Genomic DNA, 20240 nt, shown 5'->3' with positions numbered 1-20240 from the left:
GTACTCATTAAGAGTCTTACTATTATTGAGGGAGCGTCATTTTCGCATATTAGCGTTAATCAGACAATTCACTTGTAAATGGCTCGTTAAGATCTGTAACAAGCAAAAAAGACAAAAAAAGAGGACACTGCTCATTGAGCATGCCTGCTTTAGCACCGTAGCAGAAGTTAGAACACAACAAGCTCAAAAAGTTAACATGTTCAAGCAGTTACTCACGACTTGAGTATTCTTTTCAGCGAATACTTTTTTACTTGAGTGTTTTTTTTTTAATGACTACTTTTTACTTTTATTTGAGTCACATTATTTTGAAGTAACGCTACTCTTACTTCAGTACAATTTTTGGCTTCTCGACCCACCTCTGGTGTTCTCATATATGGTGTCCTGTATTTGTAATTCAGGTTCGATTACAAAGTGTCAAAGCACAACAAGAGTTGTCTTACGAGTCCAATACATTTTCTAAAATAGCTCATTGCCAAAGGAAATGAATTTGTGACTCAAAAGGTGTAGGAAGACTGTGTTGTGTTGTACTTTTGTGTCGCGCAAGGGTGCCATTAGTGCTGCAGTACTGAACAATGACAATTGTGCGGAGTCATCAAGAAAAATTGAGTGGTGCAGTAATTATGATAAAATGATTAAAGATTAGAAAAGTCTCCAGTGGTGTGGAATAGTGATCAAGCTACAATAATCAATACGGTAGGGATTATACAGTAGTACGAGAGAGTGCATCACTGAGGTGAGCAGCGGCCCTGGCGCCATCTTGGTATCGTTAGGTATAGTTTCAGACTAGTAAGTGTAGGCAGGGTGAGTTTTGTGTACATCGTGCTTTTCCTAGCCAGAGTTAGCTAAGCAGAGTTGGCTAGGGAGTGTTGTTTCATGCAATCCCATGCCCCCGCCCCTGCCCCCACCCCAATAATTGGTGTTATGTTGGTCCCAGGACTTCATCCTTTTCGATGTGCAATGACGGTACTAGTATGAGTAGGCAGGGCGAGTTTGATGTACATCGTGCTTTCCTAGCCAGAGTTAGCTAAGCAGAGTTGGCTCGGGAGTGTTGTTTCATGCAATCCCATGCCCCCGCCCCCACCCCAATAATTGGTGTTATGTTGGTCCCAGGACTTCATCCTTTTCGATGTGCAATGACGGTACTAGTATGAGTAGGCAGGGCGAGTTTGATGTACGTGGTGCCTTTCTAGCCAGAGTTAGCTATCGGTAATCAATATATTTAACCTACTATGTTGTATGGGGGATTTTTTAATGCCAATATTTCACTCTGTCACTTTTGGCACTTCTACCAACCGGGAGTTTTCCACTCCAATCTAGAGAAACCATTCCTGTAAAAATGCCTTTAGATGCGTAACGTTATCCTTGTCACCAACCTTGGACTTCACCATTGTAGTCGAAGATGTGTGAGCAGATGCTCGAGTTTCAGAAGCCTCACCGCCCCGGCTCACACAGAGCGAGCCATCGGAGGACGGCAGAGGACTGGATCAGTGTGTCTGAACTCTTGCTGGAGTAGGAGGGGGGGGGGGGGGTCGCTTCTGTGCTATTGGAGGCGCGGAGGGAAAGTCCAGTGCAACGAATCAAAGTTTGGCTGGACAAGGAGAGTACAGGAGGAGAAAAGGCCATGGGCTGAAGAGCGTGTAGGGAGCGTTGTGGACTCACGGAGTTGAAGTTGTAGTGGGCTTCACTGCGTGCATGTCGGTGGGGGGGGGGGGGGAAATGCTGAAAAGGGAACTGCTAGACGCTCGCAAGGCCTTGAGGAGCGCGAGGGACGGCAACAGTGGACCAAGGAGCAAGACGCACCAAGGTAAGTTATTGTTTGGTCCTGTTGTCTTTTTGGCCAAAGTTCTATTGACAAAGATTCAGTGGAACTCCTCGTTTATGTTTAAGAATGAGCAACGTGTATAAATTATATTGCAACGGTGTCAAGGCAGGACATGTTGTTGCGTATACTCGCTTGGGGTTTTGCATGGTTTGTTATGTACCTTGGATGTGTTTTTTCTTTCTTATTTTTTTAATGACATGTGGCCAGCTATAACATCAGTTTGCAAGAGGCTAAGATGCTCCGTTACAGGCTAAGCTTGTGAGGCCTTCTTCTTGTTCCTTGTTTTGTGAGAACCCGTACAATCGATACAAAATTGACATTGCATTTGGTCTATTATGATTTCTCTGAGGAAAATGTGTGGCGAACTTGGAATGCCAGATCGTCTGATACCGTATTTGTTTTTTTCCCCTCCATCATCGTATATTTTCTGACCACCTTTGCGGTTCTCTTGTGCTTCACGGCCTGCTTGTCGCTTCACATTCTCTAAATGTTACATTCAAGTGGATTACTGCGCCATTAATTAGACGGCCCTCTTGTGACGAGGCAGCTGAGGCAATATCTGCGGGCGACGTTCCCTACGGCATGTCCCTGGCTTTGTGTCCTGTCCCCGGCGGTTCACGGGGACCCGCTGGGATTTCGTCCGGATTAGATGGTAGGATCGGGTGGCTCGCCACGTGACACAAATTGGCATGCCTGCCACTTCTGAAATGAGTCTCCTCAGAGTCTGCGTTGTGTGAGCAACGCAATCACGTGACACAAGAATGATGTCTTGTACAAGGTCAACACTTTTCACGTTTCTTATCGCTTCGTTCAGTTTTCTTTTTACTCTGACAAATTTCTTTAGGATTTGTGGAATTATCATTAGCATCACTGCAATTTAGGAATACTGTTTGTTCTGGGTTGCTCGTTGTCCTTCGATATGCAAATTTCCTGTACTTTTTTTTTCTGTCTGGCATCAGCAATGATGAATTCTGAGTGACCAAAAGATGCTGACCGCAAAGGTCAGATCAATAAATAACACATCCTTCATAGGTGCTCAGCTGGATCATGATATCGCAATTGGAGGTCAACAGCCCGCCACACTTTGAGCAACTCTCGATGACCGACTGAATGTGTGAGGTCACGCAACGCGTTTTCAGACGTCTGCGACTACAGTTTCTTCAAGTATAAACTTATGCTCACTTTCAAGCATCAACAAAGCTATCGAGAACGACTGTAAATGAGGCAGACATGTTTGAGGACATACGTGACGGTGCCTCTAAAACTTGTCTCTTAATAAGAATCGCAGGGTTGACAGTCTTCGGTTGTGTGAGAGTCAGATGCCGACTGCGATTGGCTCGCCATTGTCCAGTTGACTTTTGTTTGGTGTGGCTTAGCGCGGCGTGCTGGAGCTGCTCCTGTGATTGTCACAGAAGCAGAATTTGATTTGGATTTGCTGCTGCTGATGAAGCAGAGTGCCTGCACGCTGTCTGTCAGTGAAAACGCCATCTGTCACATCATTGATTGGCCTTCTGTCAAGTCTTGTTGTTTTAAGCTAATCCAACAGCAAATGTTGCCTGCAGTCAATGTTTCTGTCTGTAACTCCAAGTCGCAGGAGAGCTGTGGCCTTATTAGGAGAAATAATATCCAAAATGGGACGGTAGCAAGCCTCCCATTGGATGGCAGCCCATCGAGCTGGCGCGATGATGGATGTATTGATTGGGGAGCATTTGAGCTGTTTCTTGGGGGTGTGTCCTACATCACGCACAAAACACTCGCATCGATTGCTGCACTCTCCACCACCTCCCAGCGCTGATGGATCGAGGAGGAAATCGAGGGGAGGAAAGGGTGGAGAAGTTGACGTACCGATACAATCCAAGGCCATTCTCATGCTCATACAATTCATAGAAAAAAATGTCACTTTTTCGGAGACGACATCATATTCTGGGGGTCACGATAAGCTAAGAAAAAAACCCCGACCGCATCAGTTGAGTGACTCCGGATTCACAAAGAGAATAAATCTCCATCTCATGCATTGATTGTGTTTGAATATGGGTGTCAACGGGGACATACCTCAATTGAAAGTGCTGGAAAGCCCACTGCCCTGCAATAGAGGAGCCGCCGTGCTTACCGATTATTTTTAGACTCATTTGATGAAGGCAGAGGAAGTGTAGAAAGCACAGATGTGTCTGTGAGGACAATTAAGTCTGCATGTGCAAATGTATGGGGGAGGTGGGAGGTAAGGGGAGTGAGAAAGGCGTAGTAAAGGTGGAAAGAAGAGTGAAAAAGTGTTGCTGTAAGAGGGGACGATGGACAAGAAGTCCTTATGAAGGGAAAATAAAAATGCCTTTTAAATTTGACACACACACCAGAAAAGAGTGTTGTTAGTAGCCACATTTGAAATATAAAAAAAAAAAACGCTACATATATGAAATAAGGCTTGAAAATTGTGAACCAAGCTGTTGTCTTCGCTCTGGAACGCTGTAGACGTGTCAGCTGAATGAGCTGAAATCACACTTGCTGTCAATCAAGACATGCCTATATAGCATCTTTCTGCCTACACACGTTTAAACTGAGAAAATGGGCTTAAAGTCTTGACCTTCAGGGAAAGTCGACTGTCATTCTGCCTTTGGCGCGCGCCGCGTGAGAGACATTCGAGCAGATATGTCCCTCGAGCTATGTACCCACAATGCTTTGCGTTCCAAACGATCACATTTGCCTGAAGACGACAAAACACTTGCGGAATTTGAATTGCAACTCCGAGGTGTTCTGTAAATTGTGATCTTCCGGCGTAGATGCAAGTTGAGAAGGCAAGCCCAGTTAGCTCGAAATGGGCCAAGTAATTATAAATAAGTCACAGTAGCCACTGATGCGAACAAAGACGCTCATGTTCTTACAGAGTGGCGTGAGGGCGACTCGTGAGTCACGCCGTAGTCCAAAGTGCGTCAGTGGAGCCGCACACTCAGAATGAGGAAAACTGAAACGGTGACAAGCTTCCCATTTGAGGACGGCGTCCTTCTCAGTCTTTATTTTCACACGTTTTCAGCAATCATCTTCAAACGAGCAATGCATTTAAATACAAGTCTCTGAATTCACTTTACAGAGTCTCTAAGTGAAGATAACAGGGTACGAGAAAGCTAAAGTGAAAAATGGAGGAAGACAGCAGTGGGAATGATGATAAAGAGATTGAGGGATTTTGTTCATCTTGGAATATTCCCGTTTTTGGCTGTTCTTTTTTTTTTAAGCTATTTGATGTCGGTTGAGACATGAAATGCAGCTAACACACAGGAAAATATCCAATGACAGCCGGCAAATAAAACAAAGGCAGAGTTAAATGACAGCCCTGACGTTTCCATTTGTAACTCTCTCGTGTTTTGGTCTTTCCATCCTGACACGCCGCGATCGCCCTCAATTTCATTTGCTGCCCCCTTTCCTGTTTGGCTCCCCTTTTGTTTTGTCTGCCCGCTCTGAAGCCAGCGGTGTTGCTTCCCATCATCTTCCCTCCTCCGACGTGCCCCATCTGCTTGCACTCCTCCTCCTCTTGCGTTTCTGCACTCGCTGACAACGCGCGGAGGTGGGGAGGGTGCGGATTCCCAGCGAGCGGGTTGCTGCTCATCGGCGCTCGCATACGCTCAAACACAAAGACGCCTCCGTCTTGGTTCTATACTTCGCCCTCCTCCTCCCCCCCTTCCGGCTCCCTCCTCACCATTCCATCGACGCCACACGGAAGCCTAAACACATCTGAATTCCATTTTGTGTTTTTCACGTTCCACGCCACACCCTCGGTGCTCGGGCTTCGTGCAGTCGTTCGGATGCTACAGGTCATTTTGTCCGCCAGACAGGAAACGGGATGAAGAAAATCTGGTCAAAGAAGAGGTTTCAGGTAAGTCCAAATTAACCGAATGTTGCACTTGTTGCACTGATGTTGCTGAGATTTTGTATTTTTCCCTTTGGGATGTCTTGCCACGCCCCTCACCTATTAATGGGACACAAATGAGTTTATTATTAGCATACCTTGTGGGTGAATTTCCGAAAACTAGTACACGAACGTGTTTGTTTTTGTATTGCCTCCTTTTAACAATTAGTTTGTCACTGAGCAAGTCATTGCAATGGAAATAAGTAATAAGGCAAGAATGAATGTAGCCTGAGCCAGCATATCACAAATGTTGTTATGGCAGTTGTGATATGCTAAATAGTGAGGCATTGCCATAAAAGTGTGTCAGTAGGCTACGGTCAATGGGGCCATAAAGCCTGAACGCTGTCTTGATTTCAAGACTCTTTGTCCATTCTTCGGTACAGATGCATCCGTTTCCTGCCGATCCGGCGGTCACGACAAGCAGCCAGGCAACAGTTGCCTCATGCAAAGAAAATACTCAGCCATTGGCTAAGGAAATGGGGAGAGGGAATTGGTCTTATTCTGGGAGGGGGTGGGTGCTGCTTTTGTTGCTTTCCATCCATTCCTGCGCGTCACGGTGGGTTCGCTCTCCATGGTTCTGATTGACAGATTGCGGCCTGCTCACGCACACGCTAAAAATGAAAACTTTCATAACATTGGCCTTTGCTTCGTGGTAGAACTGCACTGTATCTCACCGAGAGCTTGACTTGGCGAAGTGTACCTCCGCACGACCCGCAGTCTACAGCAACAGTAAACGTATTGTTGAAGTCGTAGTGTCAATCAATAATGAGATTGCGATCCATGGAAATTCAGACTTCTGGCACAGCCCTTGAATTGGTGGCTTTGATTGCCAAGGCGTTCCATATAGCATTTGTGGAGTCGCTTGTAACTATGCTTATAGGACATTTCACCAAGATTTTACATGTTCATCCAAGCGGCGAAAGCCTTCGTGATCTTGGATGCCACTACGAGTAAAGGAAGCCTGCTTTCATTTGACCAAGGCGGAGCGATTGAGAAAACAGGGTCATTCGTCAGACTGTCAAATTTAGCCTTCTTCTGGGTCATGTCACATTGTTTAGAAGGGAGACATTTCAATGGATTCAGATGTAGTTAATGCATTCACAGTTCTAATGAAGAAAATTGCCCATTTTTTTCCATTGGAAAAAAGGCAGGCTAGCCTTTATGTTTTGCTAAATTTCTCAAAGACAACTCAAGCAAAATGGCTTCCACAAACCTGATGGTCGTGAACAGTTTCCCTTCAAACATGGCAACTAAGCTTTTAGGCAGTCTTATGATCTTCTCTGTTCAGCTATTTATGACATCCTCCTCACCTAACAGGTTTCCGCTAGAATAATGTCATAAAAAACAAAAAAAAAAACTTGTTCTTGTCATTGTTTTTAGTTCAGGTAGTAGTCACTTTCTTTTCCGCCTCCTTATTATTTCCATGAAAACATTATGAAATGGTCCACACCAATCAAGATCATATTTGTCACTTCTGAATAACACTTGTTCTGTGTCTTGTTGCAGAGAAGCGGCCATTCCACACGGACATTTGGCAGATTCACGCATGGTGTGTTGTCATTTTGAGCTTTTCTCTCGTTCTCTGTTCTTTAGCCATTTTGAGATTTTGGAATCGTCCCAGTAATGACTTTTTGCTGCTGGATTATGTCTGCGTCTGCTTTGAAGTGGCCGTCGACAAGAGCGGCTCGTACGAGTGCACGTCCGCCCTCACCGTGCAATAACCTTGCAATTCAGCTTCTGCATAAAACCCTCGCGTGAACAGTTTTGTTTAGCTTCTCTTGCTTTTCTCCAAATCACGAAGATTTCACCGTCACATCGATTCTGTGGTTGTGACTTCCATGAAAGGGATTTAAGCTCTTAAAGCTAATTTGATGCAGTCGAGCGGCTCGACATTTTGCTCCAAGTAGAAAAACACTGATGTAGTGATTACTTGAATGCAGATTGTTGATCTTGCCACGGCTTTCCTACCATTAGGCCGACCTGCTGGAATGATCTAATCAGGATCTGGCTTGATGGTGCGCAACGCCAATGAGGCGTGTCCGAGCGCTGTGACCACTAAACATATGTGTGGGGCCAAGCGCTGATTTTAAACCTCGAATGGGTACGAAGAGGATCGGTCGTGTGGGTGAGAGGGATGCTGGTTTCCATAGTAACGGTGCTCTCCCGTCTGCCCTCTCTTGCTGCCACTACGGAAGCGAAGTTTTCCGCTCCTGCCGAAAGCAAAGCTACGGTAAACCTGCCTCTTTTGGTTCTTCACCTCTTCCTTCCTTTGTGGTTTAATCTCATTGCCGTGGAGAAGTGATTTCATCCCACATATGTGGTTTCAGGTAGCCGTCATCTTTTGATGTTCTCTTGCATTTCATTTGGTTGTGGTCAGGGCTGGACTGGCCATCTGGCATTCAGGGCAGAAGCCCGGTGGGCCGGCATCTTTTAGGGCCAATACGGTGCTATTTAGTAGTTTACCCTAATAGAGGGATAAGACCAAGTCAAAATGCCAGGGCCCATTTTTTTTGTTTTGTTTTTTGGTGCCAGTCCAGCCCTGGTTGTGGTTTAACTCACATGTCAATGTTTTGGCTTTCCACACCCTCCACATGATGTACTACTCAGAAGATGTTTTTTGTTTTGTTTACATGGTAGTCTAAAGTGATCATTTTTGTTTTTGTTTAAAAAGACGAATGCATGGATCCATATGTTCTCTTTTTTTCCCCCCCATGTACACCCTGGTTTTAACCCATTAAAAAACTCCCTGGGGGAGTTTTCCTCTTCCACCTCCCCTTCTTGGCTCAGCCGTCATTTATTTATTTTCCCAATTTTCATTCCAGACTCTGAGACCACAGAGGATGAGACCACGGAGCCCCAGATGGAAGCCAAAGGAGGGCTGGGGAGACACCAAGACAAGACCACCCGGGGAGGACATTTAGGTATTAATGCTGACATTTAAACATGGCTTGTTGTATTAAACACTGACACACAAAAGGCATTTTGAGAATAAAATAAATAATAAATCAATGAAAAAAGTGGAATCATAGTTGATGAAAGTTACTGTACCTTGGAATCAAGCTGCGCTGCTAAAACGGGACCATATTAACAATCTTTCGATCTATATCTGTTAAATGACGGCAGATCTCCCAACATGTGTTTTTATCAAACTTTCATAGCATGCAGCAAAGAAATGTGTTCTTTGAGCAGACGTAACTCGCTCAGGGCTCTCATATTGAACACGAATCGATCATTGTAAACTTCAATTGAAGCTGCCTGCTCTCGCATTCCTCCAAACCCAGCAACAGCATGTCTGAATTTAGATCCCAAATATTGACGCCCTTCTCCTCCTCCACCACAAGGACACTTCCCTCACTCGTACTCTTTGTCGGCGCTTTTGGCGCTCCTGCGTTGGCGGACCTCCACCCCACACATCCCCAAGAGAAACCAAAATGGAAGAATAGAAAGAGAAATATGCAATGAAGGTGGGAGGAGGTGATCCATCATTTGTTCTCTTTAAGGAGAAGCTTGCGGGCGCCTCCACAGCACACAATATGAACGCAAGAAGTGCTTGTTTAAAATTAAAAAAAAATTAAAAAATGGTTTGCAACTCAGAGAGACCGTGAAGTGGAATGATATTCAAATTCCGTTACAGTAGCAGCAAATGATGCTTGAAGAATCCCATTGAGGCCCATTTGTGTGTTTGTGAAAATGATCAAACCGACATTGATACGATAACCAACCACATCCCGTTTGGTCCGTCTAGGTGAGGGGGATCGGATGATGGACTATAACCCCGATGCTTCTGATCGCCGAGCGACCCTTCCGGGCTCCTATGACCCCGTCGTGGAACGAGAGCTCCGGACTCTGGGCTCCCGTCCTCCAGGGCCCAACGTGGACCCCGCAAACCCATCCAGGCAAGCTCTGGGCAGCGGTCCTGCGGAGGGTCCCCTGCCTGTCCGTCACCTGGGTGTCGAGCCGCTGATCCGGGCGTCTCACGCTAACCTGGCACGGCCCGTTCAGGGCTCAGAGGAAAGTGTTTCTGTCGGCAGCGACTACTACGGCAGCATGTTCAGCCTCTACCGCGGGAGAACATTCTCCATGCCGTTATAGAAGAGTCTGCAAGCCCAAATTTATAAAGACGCTCAAGCCAAGACGTCATAAATTGATCTCCACGTTAGCATTTACTGTGGATTCCTTTTTTTTTTTATCGACTCTTTGTTTTGGTGCCACACTTTCCTTTGACTTGACGTTGCTGTGGGAGCATCTTAACTCTTTCACTGACATTTTATCGCACTGTGAGTGTACCTGCTGCACGTTTTCTGGAGTCTCACCTTTGGATGAACACATTTTACGCTTGCAGTGGCATGCGTCGAATACTGGCTTTGGTCAAATGTATTATTAGCATGAACACAAACTTCTAATGATGAGACAAAGGAGTCTTCCTTCTTGGCATGATTTTTTCCCCCCCCTTCACTTCACTACATTTAGATGACATTTCTGACAAGTTAATATGAAGTCCTTCTAATGTTATTATTCAGCCTTCTGCACTTATGAAGCAGAACAACTGCATATTAAGACAAAATGTCACGGACAGACATCCGTTCCTTCCAAAGCTTCTGGCAAATCTACAGGAGCTTTAACTTCACACCTTATTTCCCTTCAACCCTCATCCCTCCAGGATTCAGAGTGATGAAGAATCACAAGGCGGTCTCCCCTCAAGCTCTCCTCAGCCACCCCTCGTCCCATACGCAAACCGGCCTGAAGCACTAAATCAAGACCAAGATAAACACAGACCTCCAGATCACATTTCTCAGCCTGCGACGGAGCAAGCATGCGGTGTTAAGAACAAGGTGGCGACCAAACTGGCTCACGCTGGGCCCAAGTACTCGGACAAGGTCGCAGCTTTTGAGCATCGGAGGGTGAGTGCGGATCAACCGGCAGTTGGGTCCATTTCGGACTTGAATGAGTGCGGAAAGAGCAACGACATCGCACGGAAGCGAGCGGCCTTCAAGCAACGAGCCTCCTCTTTGGAGGAGGAGATGAGCTACTCACAGAGGGTTCAGGGCTACCAAAATAAGTTCAGTGAAGAACTGGAAAGGATCAAAAAGCTTGTGGGGAGTGCAAGAATCCGAACGGCGCATTCGACTGAACAGCTGGTGGCAGGCAAGCTGGAGCCCAATTCCCTGCAAGTGACTGAAGCGCGGGAGGCAAGGGAGCGAGTAATGAAGGGAGCTCAGGCATGGGAGACTGATAGATCACAAACCTTATCTAAAGTCCCCCAAAAGGCTAAGGCGAGCCCAAAGACAAACCCAGAGCATTGCTCATCACGAGGAAGAATGGGGAATGTTAGCGTTACCATGGAGACAGCACTAGTTCAGCAGTTGCCAAGGCAACCATTGCCAACAGCCACAAAGACCACACTCGCCAGGTTTGAAGGGAATCATCTCTACTGATGATTGCATTCAAGGGGAGGCTTAAACTGTCAAATGACTCCATCCTTTGTGTGTTCAAATGCAGGAAAAGCGCACCGAAATCTCCAAACGTTCTGGTTATCACTTCGGCAGAACGCCAATCTCCTTCAAGCAAGGAAAAGGACAGACCGCGCAGTCCAATGGCCAGAAGCGCGTCGCCGGTCACAGCCAGGCGAACGGAGTCGCAGTATCCAAGCAAGCCTCCTCGGCTCACCCCATCGCCAACACCTTCCGTCAGCCCGCTCGTAAAGAGGAGGAAGGCGGAGAATGTGGCCCCTCCCACCATCCTGCTGGAAGATGAAACCATCAAGACCGAATGGCATGCAGGTCAAATGAGGAGCAATCAAGGGAAAAGTGCACCTGCACAAGGTAAACGTCTACTTTGTGACCATTGGTGTGACTTAAGATTGTTTTGTAGACTTCAGAATGGAAATGCATCAGAGCGTCCTGCTACTCTTCATATCCGAATCAAATGAAATGAGGAGATTGAGGCGCATACTCAAGAACAGCGGACGTCTATTGTCTGACTTGAGTGAGAGGGCTGCTCGAGCCCAGCCACTCCCCAAAGCGGTGGCGGTTACCATGGCAGCCCATTCATAGTTAAAAAAAAATGGAGTCGAGCCAGATTGAACTTTCAATGGAGAGAAAACAGTGTTTCTATGGTGCATCCTCTCTGCTCATGCATGATGCAGTCTTGCCTGCAAATGCAAACGGTGTCGCCAGCAGCGCCTGCGTTGCCATATTAGGCCAGCGAGTCCACCTTGCTGGAGTATTTTTAGCCACCCTCGTCTCCTTCAGGGCAAATGCACTCGGCCTTGTGTCCCCGTTTGAGCGTTTTATCTTGCTTGATGTTTTGCAGGCAGCGTGAGCTCAAATGATTTGCAGGAAGCGACACAGCTCAGCAGCTTCTTCTTTTTTTCTCCCTCAGTTCCCGCACGCATCACATGGACGTAGAATTGAGGCGTCTCTCGCGCGCTCCGAAATCGATATAATTTGTACGAATGTCAGCGGCAGTGGGGGCGTCAGGATGCCAGGAACGTCAGATGTTTTATTTACGGGAAGCAGGATCAGAAGCCGCTTTGTAAGTTGGCGGGTTTACGCAAACGCCCCCGGGAGTGTTTATCCCCTACAAATGTGACTCGGAGAGTTGACGCTTGGTACGTTTTTGCTTTTTGACTGGATTTGTTTTGGATTCCACTACAATACACAGTGGCCTACTTTATGGTTAAGCTTTTCCTGCGGTTGGCAGTTTGAATCTGGGCCCTGGACTTCCTTTGTGCTCTTTGCATGTGCTTTTGTGGGCTTTGCCCGGCTACTCTGATTTTTTTCTTACATTCCAAATGTCTATTCTCTCATTTTGCCCACTTACTTTGACGCTTATGACAGTATAAGCAAATATGTATGCATAGAATGAGATATTTTCATTTTGCCAATACGAGCGCAGATAAGCTGACAGATCGGATATAAACATGATATATACGAACGGACTAACTGTGCGACATGTACCTAAACAATGTGCCTGCAGTATATCAACAAAAGCTGGTAGGGGCCATCAAACCATCCATCCATTTTCGACACCATTTATCCTGTTCAAGTTCACGAGGAAGCATGGAGTCTATCCCGGCTGACCTCAAGTGAATGAAGGACACCATGCTGTGTAGCCAAACAATAATTCACAGTTGCTTAGTGGAACCGAACCCACGTCAGTCAAAATAAATGCCTTGTAATGTTTAGCATAACTTGACATGTTCCAACTTGGGTTTTTTGTACAAATATGTAGTCTATAGCCGTTTACCCAGGATTTAGCATGTGAGTCATTTCTCATGTTAAGCACCAGGATCTGATCAGGGTAACTCCAAAGTGGCCGGGAATACATGGTCAGGACCCCCACCCCCCCTGTTTTAGCCCAGATGAGCTTCAACGGTGCAGTGAAATTTAGTGAGAGGTTCAGTGTTGTTCCATCTAATTCTGACGCAAAGGTCCAGACAGAGCGTCTGCTCTGGAGCGCTGGGAATGAACGAGTTAACGAGTCAGACATGAAGGGATTCATTCATTAACTGCTGCGCACATCACTTTGCTGGCTCCGCCAATTGTTACAAGTGCTCACTTTGGGCAAAGAAAAGTTTACCGGGCCCTGCTTTACGATACTGAATAGCACATAATTGATCAAATTGAACAAACGCGGCTGAAAAGAGTGAAGTGCTTGAAATTGGATTGAAACTAGGCATCCCCTATTCTTCCAGAGCAAAGCGGAAGACTAGTCCGAGCTCTGGAAAACAGGAGCCCCGCCCACAACTCAGATGAGGAGTACCCGAGTCCACGGGCGGGTGCGACGGAACTCCATGAACGTGCTTCTGCTCCAACTAAAAGTGTCCATTTGAAGAAAGCTCCCTCTTTCCAGGTAGGCGCCTCCCACAGCAGCAATAATCAGCCAGCAAATGTGTAAAGCACTCAATGATATGTTTTAAAAAGGTGGGGCCATGTGACCAAGCAGTGATGGAGGGCCAAGATGTTGTCATCTCAGTAAAAGTCACAGGGCGGCCCAAACCCATAGTTTACTGGTGATATATTTTACAAACGCAGTGGCCAGACATGACCTCACACGCCGTTTAATTACCTGCTACAGACCATTACAACATGCTTTTCTGACCCAGGCTGAAGGACAAGGTCCCAGTGAAGTCAGCAGGACGCTTCTCCTTGAAGGAGACGGAGGGCGGGGCCAATGAGATCAGGATCATCTCAGCACAGAGGTCGGATGCAGGTCTCTATGCCTGCAAACTTGTCAATGAGAGCGGAACAAAGCAGGAGGAGTGCAGAGTTGAGGTCAAAGGTCAGCCATCCAAAATCTGTTTTAATGGCTTTTGGTGGATGAATGGATAGATAGATAGATAATACTAATAATATGCACTTGATCGATCATCAGCTGCAGCACAGACGCACCTGGAAATTATCCGAGAGGCCAAAGATCTGATGGTGGAGGCCGGTGAGTCGGCCATGTTTGAATGTCAGGTCACAGGACCTCCTGACGTGGATGTGGATTGGCTGTGCAATGGGAAGCTGATCCAGCCGGCGCTGCTCAACTGCAAGATGCAGTTTGATGGCCGAAGGTCAGTTCATTCTTGTTTGTGTTTTCTCCGGTCGTGTATGAAGTACTTTTTGCACTAGTTTTGTTTGTATTACTTGTATAAAAGTCGAAAGTATCTGCCATTGATTAATGGAGCAAAAGTAATATTCTGATTTTGAATGTGGAAGTCTAAATCAAAGTAGAATATTTTTTTTAAAAGTAAGCATCTTTATTAAGTTTGTTTGAGTGTGAGACGAAGGTTAAAGATCTGGTCTGTTGGCTAGAGTTAGCTAGCACACGTTAGCATGGTCATCACGTTTGCCATATGCCTAAACAAACCTTTGATAATTAAAATAACAATGACATTTGGACTTTACTCGATGAATATCAATTAATTAAACCTACCTCAATGTGCTTTAAGTTGAACAGGGAGTTTTTAATTGCCAATATGTCTGTCACTGGGTAGGCATAAGAGCCACATGTTATGTATGAAAAACATACCTGGAACTATATGTAACATCGAAGATGCAGGAAAAGTTACATTTGCTAGAACGGAAGTAGGCTACATATATGTGAACAATTTTCGGTCACGGTTTAAAGTGGATGTGGACCGAAGTGCAGAGGTGCTCAAAGAAGAAGTGTTCCGTTCCGTTCCGTCTTCAATTCCGTTTATCCGGGGTCGGGTCGCAGGGGCAGCAGCTTTAGCAGGGAAGCCCAGACTTCCCTCTCCCCAGCCACTTCAGCCAGCTCCTCCGACGGGATCCCAAGGCGTTCCCAAGCCAGCCGTGAGACGTAGTCTCTCCAGCGTGTCCTGGGTCGTCCCCGGGGCCTCCCGCCGGTAGGACATGCCCGGAACACCTCCCCAGGGAGGCGACCAGGAGGCATCCGAACCAGATGCCCCAGCCACCTCAACTGGTTCCTCTCAACGTGGAGGAGTAGTGGCTCGACGCTGAGTCCCTCCCGAATGACCGAGCTTCTCACCCTATCTCTAAGGGAGAGTCCGGCTACCCTGCGGAGGAATTTCATTTCGGCCGCTTGTATCCGGGATACAAGCGGCCGAAGAAGAAGTGTCATTTCATCAACTAAAACAAAAGGGGCAAACAAGGTACTTGGCAACTTCACAAAAACAACAAAGTCCAGAAACAAACAATAAACCTAACAACTAACAAAAAACCTGACGAGACGTGAACAACTGCAGGATGTGGGGAAACAACAGGACAAAAAAACGGCAGCATGAAATGACGATGGTTCGACACAAACAAAGGGGAGACAAGTGACTGAGGCCCCGTCCACACGAAAGCCCGTTTCAATGTATCATCACATGTTTCTTAGCGTTCGGGCCGTTTGTCCACACGACGGCGCGTTTGTGGAGCTTCAAAGCGATGACTTTTGAAAGCGATGACTTTTGAAAGCGATGACTTTTGAAAGCGATGACTTTTGAAAGCGATGACTTTTGAAAGCGATGACTTTTGAAAGCGATGACTTTTGAAAGCGATGACTTTTGAAAGCGGGCTCCAGAGTGGACAGATTTCAAAACGCGTCCGTCTGGACGCCACATGCAGGCGACTCCTCCAGCGATGACGTAACGGCCGCAGCTCCGTGACGACGCATTGTCGCACATTGATAACGTATGCGCCAATTCTCGCAAGACTGCGCGCGAACCGTCAGTCTGTCAACAACAATGGCGGATAGCCGTGTCGTGTCGTTTTGCGCAAAATATTTAGCTTCTTTCTTCCCACGTTCGACAAGCGGTGTTGTACGTGAATCACCCGCCATTGTCACTTCTCCTGTGTTCGTCTTTTTCATGTTGTCTCCATGCATGCAAAGTCATGTTTGTTCTGTAGATTGCAATAACATTAGAAAATAAAAGAAAGTGATTCTTCTTCTACGCTTTCCGTTAACTCCCTGTGGCTGCGCAACAGCGCCCCTCCAGACTTGGCATATACATTGCAGCCGTGAAACGTCCTCAGCGTCTTCTTTTGGACGCACGCAAGTCTTGAAATGCTTGAGATTTGTTTGAAGAACTTTGCTTCCGTCTGGACGCCGCCTAAATACACACACACTAATTGACACGCCTCGGCAGGACACAAGTGGCAGAGGGTGCTGATTGGCTGACACATGAGGAAACAGGCAAACACAGGTGGACATGACTTGGCGAGACTCGGGAAACACACAAGAACATTATGACAAAAACACAGTTAATGAACGAAACGAAACAAAAAAAAAAACATGACGGAAGGAAATGAAACTAAACAAAACCCAACCAAAACCATGACAAAGTATTTGTACTCCATGACTTTACAAGACCGCTTTGTTTTGTTTTTTACTTGCCGCCATGTTTGATTTCAGATGCCGCCTGCTGCTGAATTCAGTGCACGAGGACGACAGTGGGACCTACACTTGCAAATTGAGCACGGCCAAAGGTGAGCAACAGGCCCAATTCAGAACCGATTCATGACGACCGTGATGAGAAAATAAAAGCAGTTGATTTCCTATTTAGATGAGTTGACCTCCAGTGCAAACCTGACGGTGACTCCCTCCAAGGAGCCGTTGTTCACCCGCAAGCTGGACGTCCTGGAGGTCATCGCAGGTCGCACGGCCCGCTTGGACTGCAAGGTGAGCGGGTCACCGGCGCCACAAGTCACCTGGATGCACTTTGGTAGGGAAGCTCAACTGACTTGCTGCGCTTTTTTGACAAAACCTTCCCGCGTGCTCTTCAAAGCAATGTGGTGTTTCTTTTCTCTGTCTGTGCCTTCAGAGTCCCGAGTGGAGGAGAGCGACAACGTGTGCATTCTCAACGAGGGCGGACGCCACTGGCTTGTCATAGCCAACGTCAGCGGCGACACGGAGGGCTTCTACACGGCCGTGGCTCGCAACATTCATGGGAAGTCCGAATGCACGGCTGAGCTTTACATACAAGAGCACAGGGCCGCCGTTTCCTCTCACATGTAAGATGTCAGGATCAAGTCCTTTGTCACATACGTGTCGTTAGGGCGGCTCGATCACGAGGAAAATATTCATCACATATCATTATTTTGGTCATTATGGAAATCACGATTAGGACGATCATATTTATTTTTGGGGTACAAAACAAGAACATGTTAAAATGTAAACGATATTAAGACTATAATTATAATTAAGTTATTTTGGGATGAAACTAAATTTATTAAATTAGTTATTAAAAAATACCTTCTTTTTTTTAGCAAATGTATACATTTAAACAACTCAAAATAAGTGTAATCATTGAAATTGTAATTTGATTAATTGCACAGCCCTACATATAATATAAATCTTCAAATTTGCACTGCTCTGTATTTTGCATTTAGCAAAATCTCACACCACCAAACCGAAATGTCCACCACATTTATTTACTCCGTGTGAAATCTGGGCCTGTTAAGTTGTAATTGTGTCGAATAAATGACATTTGGTGGCTACACAAGTTAATTGTACCTTCTGCCCTCTAGTGGAAAACATTTCATTGTTCTTCCTATCGCAATACATCACTGGCATACAGTCGATAGAAGAACCATTTTCAGACCAATTAAGCGGAATTGGACCCGTGGTACAACCGATGAGACGCACATTAGTATCCTATAACTATCCTATACCATCAATATACTGTATGAGTATAAAGTAAAGCGGTAAGCGCTATATATATATATATATATATATATATATATATATATATATATATATATATATATATATATATATATATATATATATATATATATATATATATATATATATATACACTGTACATACCTTGTTTATACCACTAGCTCTCAATAGGGTCAGTAGTAAGGTGAGCTGGGTCCTATTCCAGCTGACTTTAGGCAATTTTGCTATTCAAATTCAAGCATTACGAATTGAGTATAGTAGTATCAATGTATAAACAGAAATTCAAAATAATCCATCTCTTTTATTTGACACAACAACAAAACACACGGAAAAAAACACGCAACAAAATGACACCCACCTCCAATAGTAAGCAATGTTGGGTAATCATACTGAAAAAAATAACTAGAATAAGACTCAACAGGATGCAAGCGTCCACAAACAAATGAAATTGTGGAAGGAATTTTTGTTTGTTTGTTTGAGTCTGAGTCAAGAAACGATTTCATTGAATTCTACCAAACGCAACCAATTCTTGCCAAGAGAACTGTTCAAATCTTCAGTCAAGTTATTTGACTATTATTGATCGCTACAAAAATATTTTGGTTCATCTGGAACTTTTTACGGGACATTTAACATACAGTATATAATTAGCTCGCCGTATGTATATTATTTGAGCCTTTATGTATAATTTTGACCCAGTGAAGATGAAACAAAATCCGAAACGAAATCAACCTTGTACAACCAATTCCTATTTAAATATTGTCGACCATGTATGTTATGTAATCATGCCAGCCTTAGAAAAAAAATAAGCAAAAATCATTCTCAAGACCGTCGAGTTGTGTATAGGTTCTAAATTCCTAAATGCGATGCGATGCTATCCAGTCAACCTCCAGGGGACTTGCTAGTTTTAGTTTGTGGATTGCTGGTAGCTTTGTTAGGTCGACGTTCCCATTTTATAGAAAATAAAGCACAAAGAAAGAAACAGCATCATTTCTATGGCAGCGGTAAGAAAAAGGAAAACAGCAGTGAAACTTTTGCGCTGTCCGACGTATAACCCTGCAGGTCCAAACTTGAGAAGATGCCTTCCATCCCAGAGGAGCCCGAGCAGCTGGAGAGGGACGCGGTGAAGAGAACCATGCCAGATTTTATCAAACCTCTGTCTGACCTGGAAGTGATCGAAGGCAAAGAGGCGGTGCTGAACTGCAAGGTGATGGGCCTGCCTTACCCGGGAATCGCCTGGTACCACAACGGGAAGCGCATCGAGAGCAGCGAGGAGCGCAAAATGACACAGAGTAAGCAACCGGCAAACGCGTGGCCTTTGAGTGGCAAATGAGAAGTGCGTGTGTCTCCCCTTCAGACAGGGACGTCCACAGTCTGCTCATTCAGACTGCTGGTCATGCTGACGGTGGCGTCTACAAGGCTGTGATTGCTAACAAAGTGGGCAAAGCAGCCTGCTACGCACATTTATACGTGTCAGGTAGCCCCGCCCGGCTCCCGTCGAGTTGATGGACTTTGTATTCCTTTTACAAAATGTTGTTTTTGTGCTCTCTGAACAGATATTGTTCCAGATCCACCTGATGGCCCCCCGGCCATCGAGGCCATCACAGGAAAAACGATAAGCCTCAGCTGGAACAGATCAAAGAGATTAAATCCAATTTATGGTAGAACATTTTTCTCTCAGTCTCTGTAAAAGTCTGCGAAAGGCTGTTTGTTAGTTAAAGCCATTTGCTGTGCTTCTGTCAGATCCCGTTCCGGTTGTTAAATCCAGCTAAGATCATACATAGATTGTAGCCATCCACTCATTAAATGTCTTTTTACGAGTGGCCGCTCTGTGGCTTGACACTTTTCCTGCTCGATTGCAGATTGTGGCTCCTTGACGTATGTGCTCCAGCAGCAGCCTCTGGGCTCCATCCAGTGGTCCACTGTGGCATCCAACTTGAGGGAAACCAGCTACACCATGAGCGGCCTTTCCAAGGGGGTCCGCTACGCTTTCAGGATCCTGACGTCCACCGGCAAGACACTTAGCAAGCCTTCGCCTTCCACAGATCTGGTCCAGCTCCAGGACAGAGGTAGCAAGGGTCACAACGTTTCTGCTGGTTCAAAAGCCCCTTTGAGTTGCAACTGTGTATGAATTAGGGGTGTCAAAATAGGTGTGTTAATTGAAAGTTCCTATAACGCTACTTTTTCTTTTTTTTTACGCCCGATTAATGACCACCCCCTCCTTACTTGGAAAGCCTGTACTGGGGGGATTCCATATCCAGTTCAAAATGTTGCATTCAGAAATGTAACAATAATGCATATATTTGTGGAGACTGGGGTCAAGTTGTATTTTACAATGTTAAAAATGTGCAGAATTTCACAAGCTACTCCATGTTAAAGATTTGATAT

At 45.6% G+C, this 20240-nt stretch overlaps 1 protein-coding gene across 1 annotated transcript in view; it reads left to right on the top strand.

Moving 5' to 3' along the window:
* LOC147180108 (striated muscle preferentially expressed protein kinase-like) overlaps positions 1-20240 on the top strand; it is a 34735-nt gene that overhangs the window by 2646 nt on the left and 11849 nt on the right. The window contains exons 2-16 of the mRNA XM_086067675.1: positions 8540-8638; positions 9463-9613; positions 10378-11127; positions 11217-11539; positions 13414-13571; positions 13643-13731; positions 13825-14000; positions 14094-14277; positions 16584-16657; positions 16735-16893; positions 16993-17182; positions 18915-19144; positions 19210-19329; positions 19409-19513; positions 19715-19921. Of these exons, the coding sequence (XP_085923801.1) occupies positions 8540-8638; positions 9463-9613; positions 10378-11127; positions 11217-11539; positions 13414-13571; positions 13643-13731; positions 13825-14000; positions 14094-14277; positions 16584-16657; positions 16735-16893; positions 16993-17182; positions 18915-19144; positions 19210-19329; positions 19409-19513; positions 19715-19921 (3015 nt within the window). The remainder of the gene's footprint in view (positions 1-8539; positions 8639-9462; positions 9614-10377; positions 11128-11216; positions 11540-13413; positions 13572-13642; positions 13732-13824; positions 14001-14093; positions 14278-16583; positions 16658-16734; positions 16894-16992; positions 17183-18914; positions 19145-19209; positions 19330-19408; positions 19514-19714; positions 19922-20240) is intronic.

The sequence above is a fragment of the Leptonotus elevatus genome, chromosome 2 (assembly GCF_054856555.1).
Source record: "Leptonotus elevatus isolate MCC_2025b chromosome 2, RoL_Lele_1.0, whole genome shotgun sequence".
Taxonomy (NCBI): domain Eukaryota; kingdom Metazoa; phylum Chordata; class Actinopteri; order Syngnathiformes; family Syngnathidae; genus Leptonotus; species Leptonotus elevatus.
This window is presented reverse-complemented; position numbering and strand designations above follow the sequence as displayed.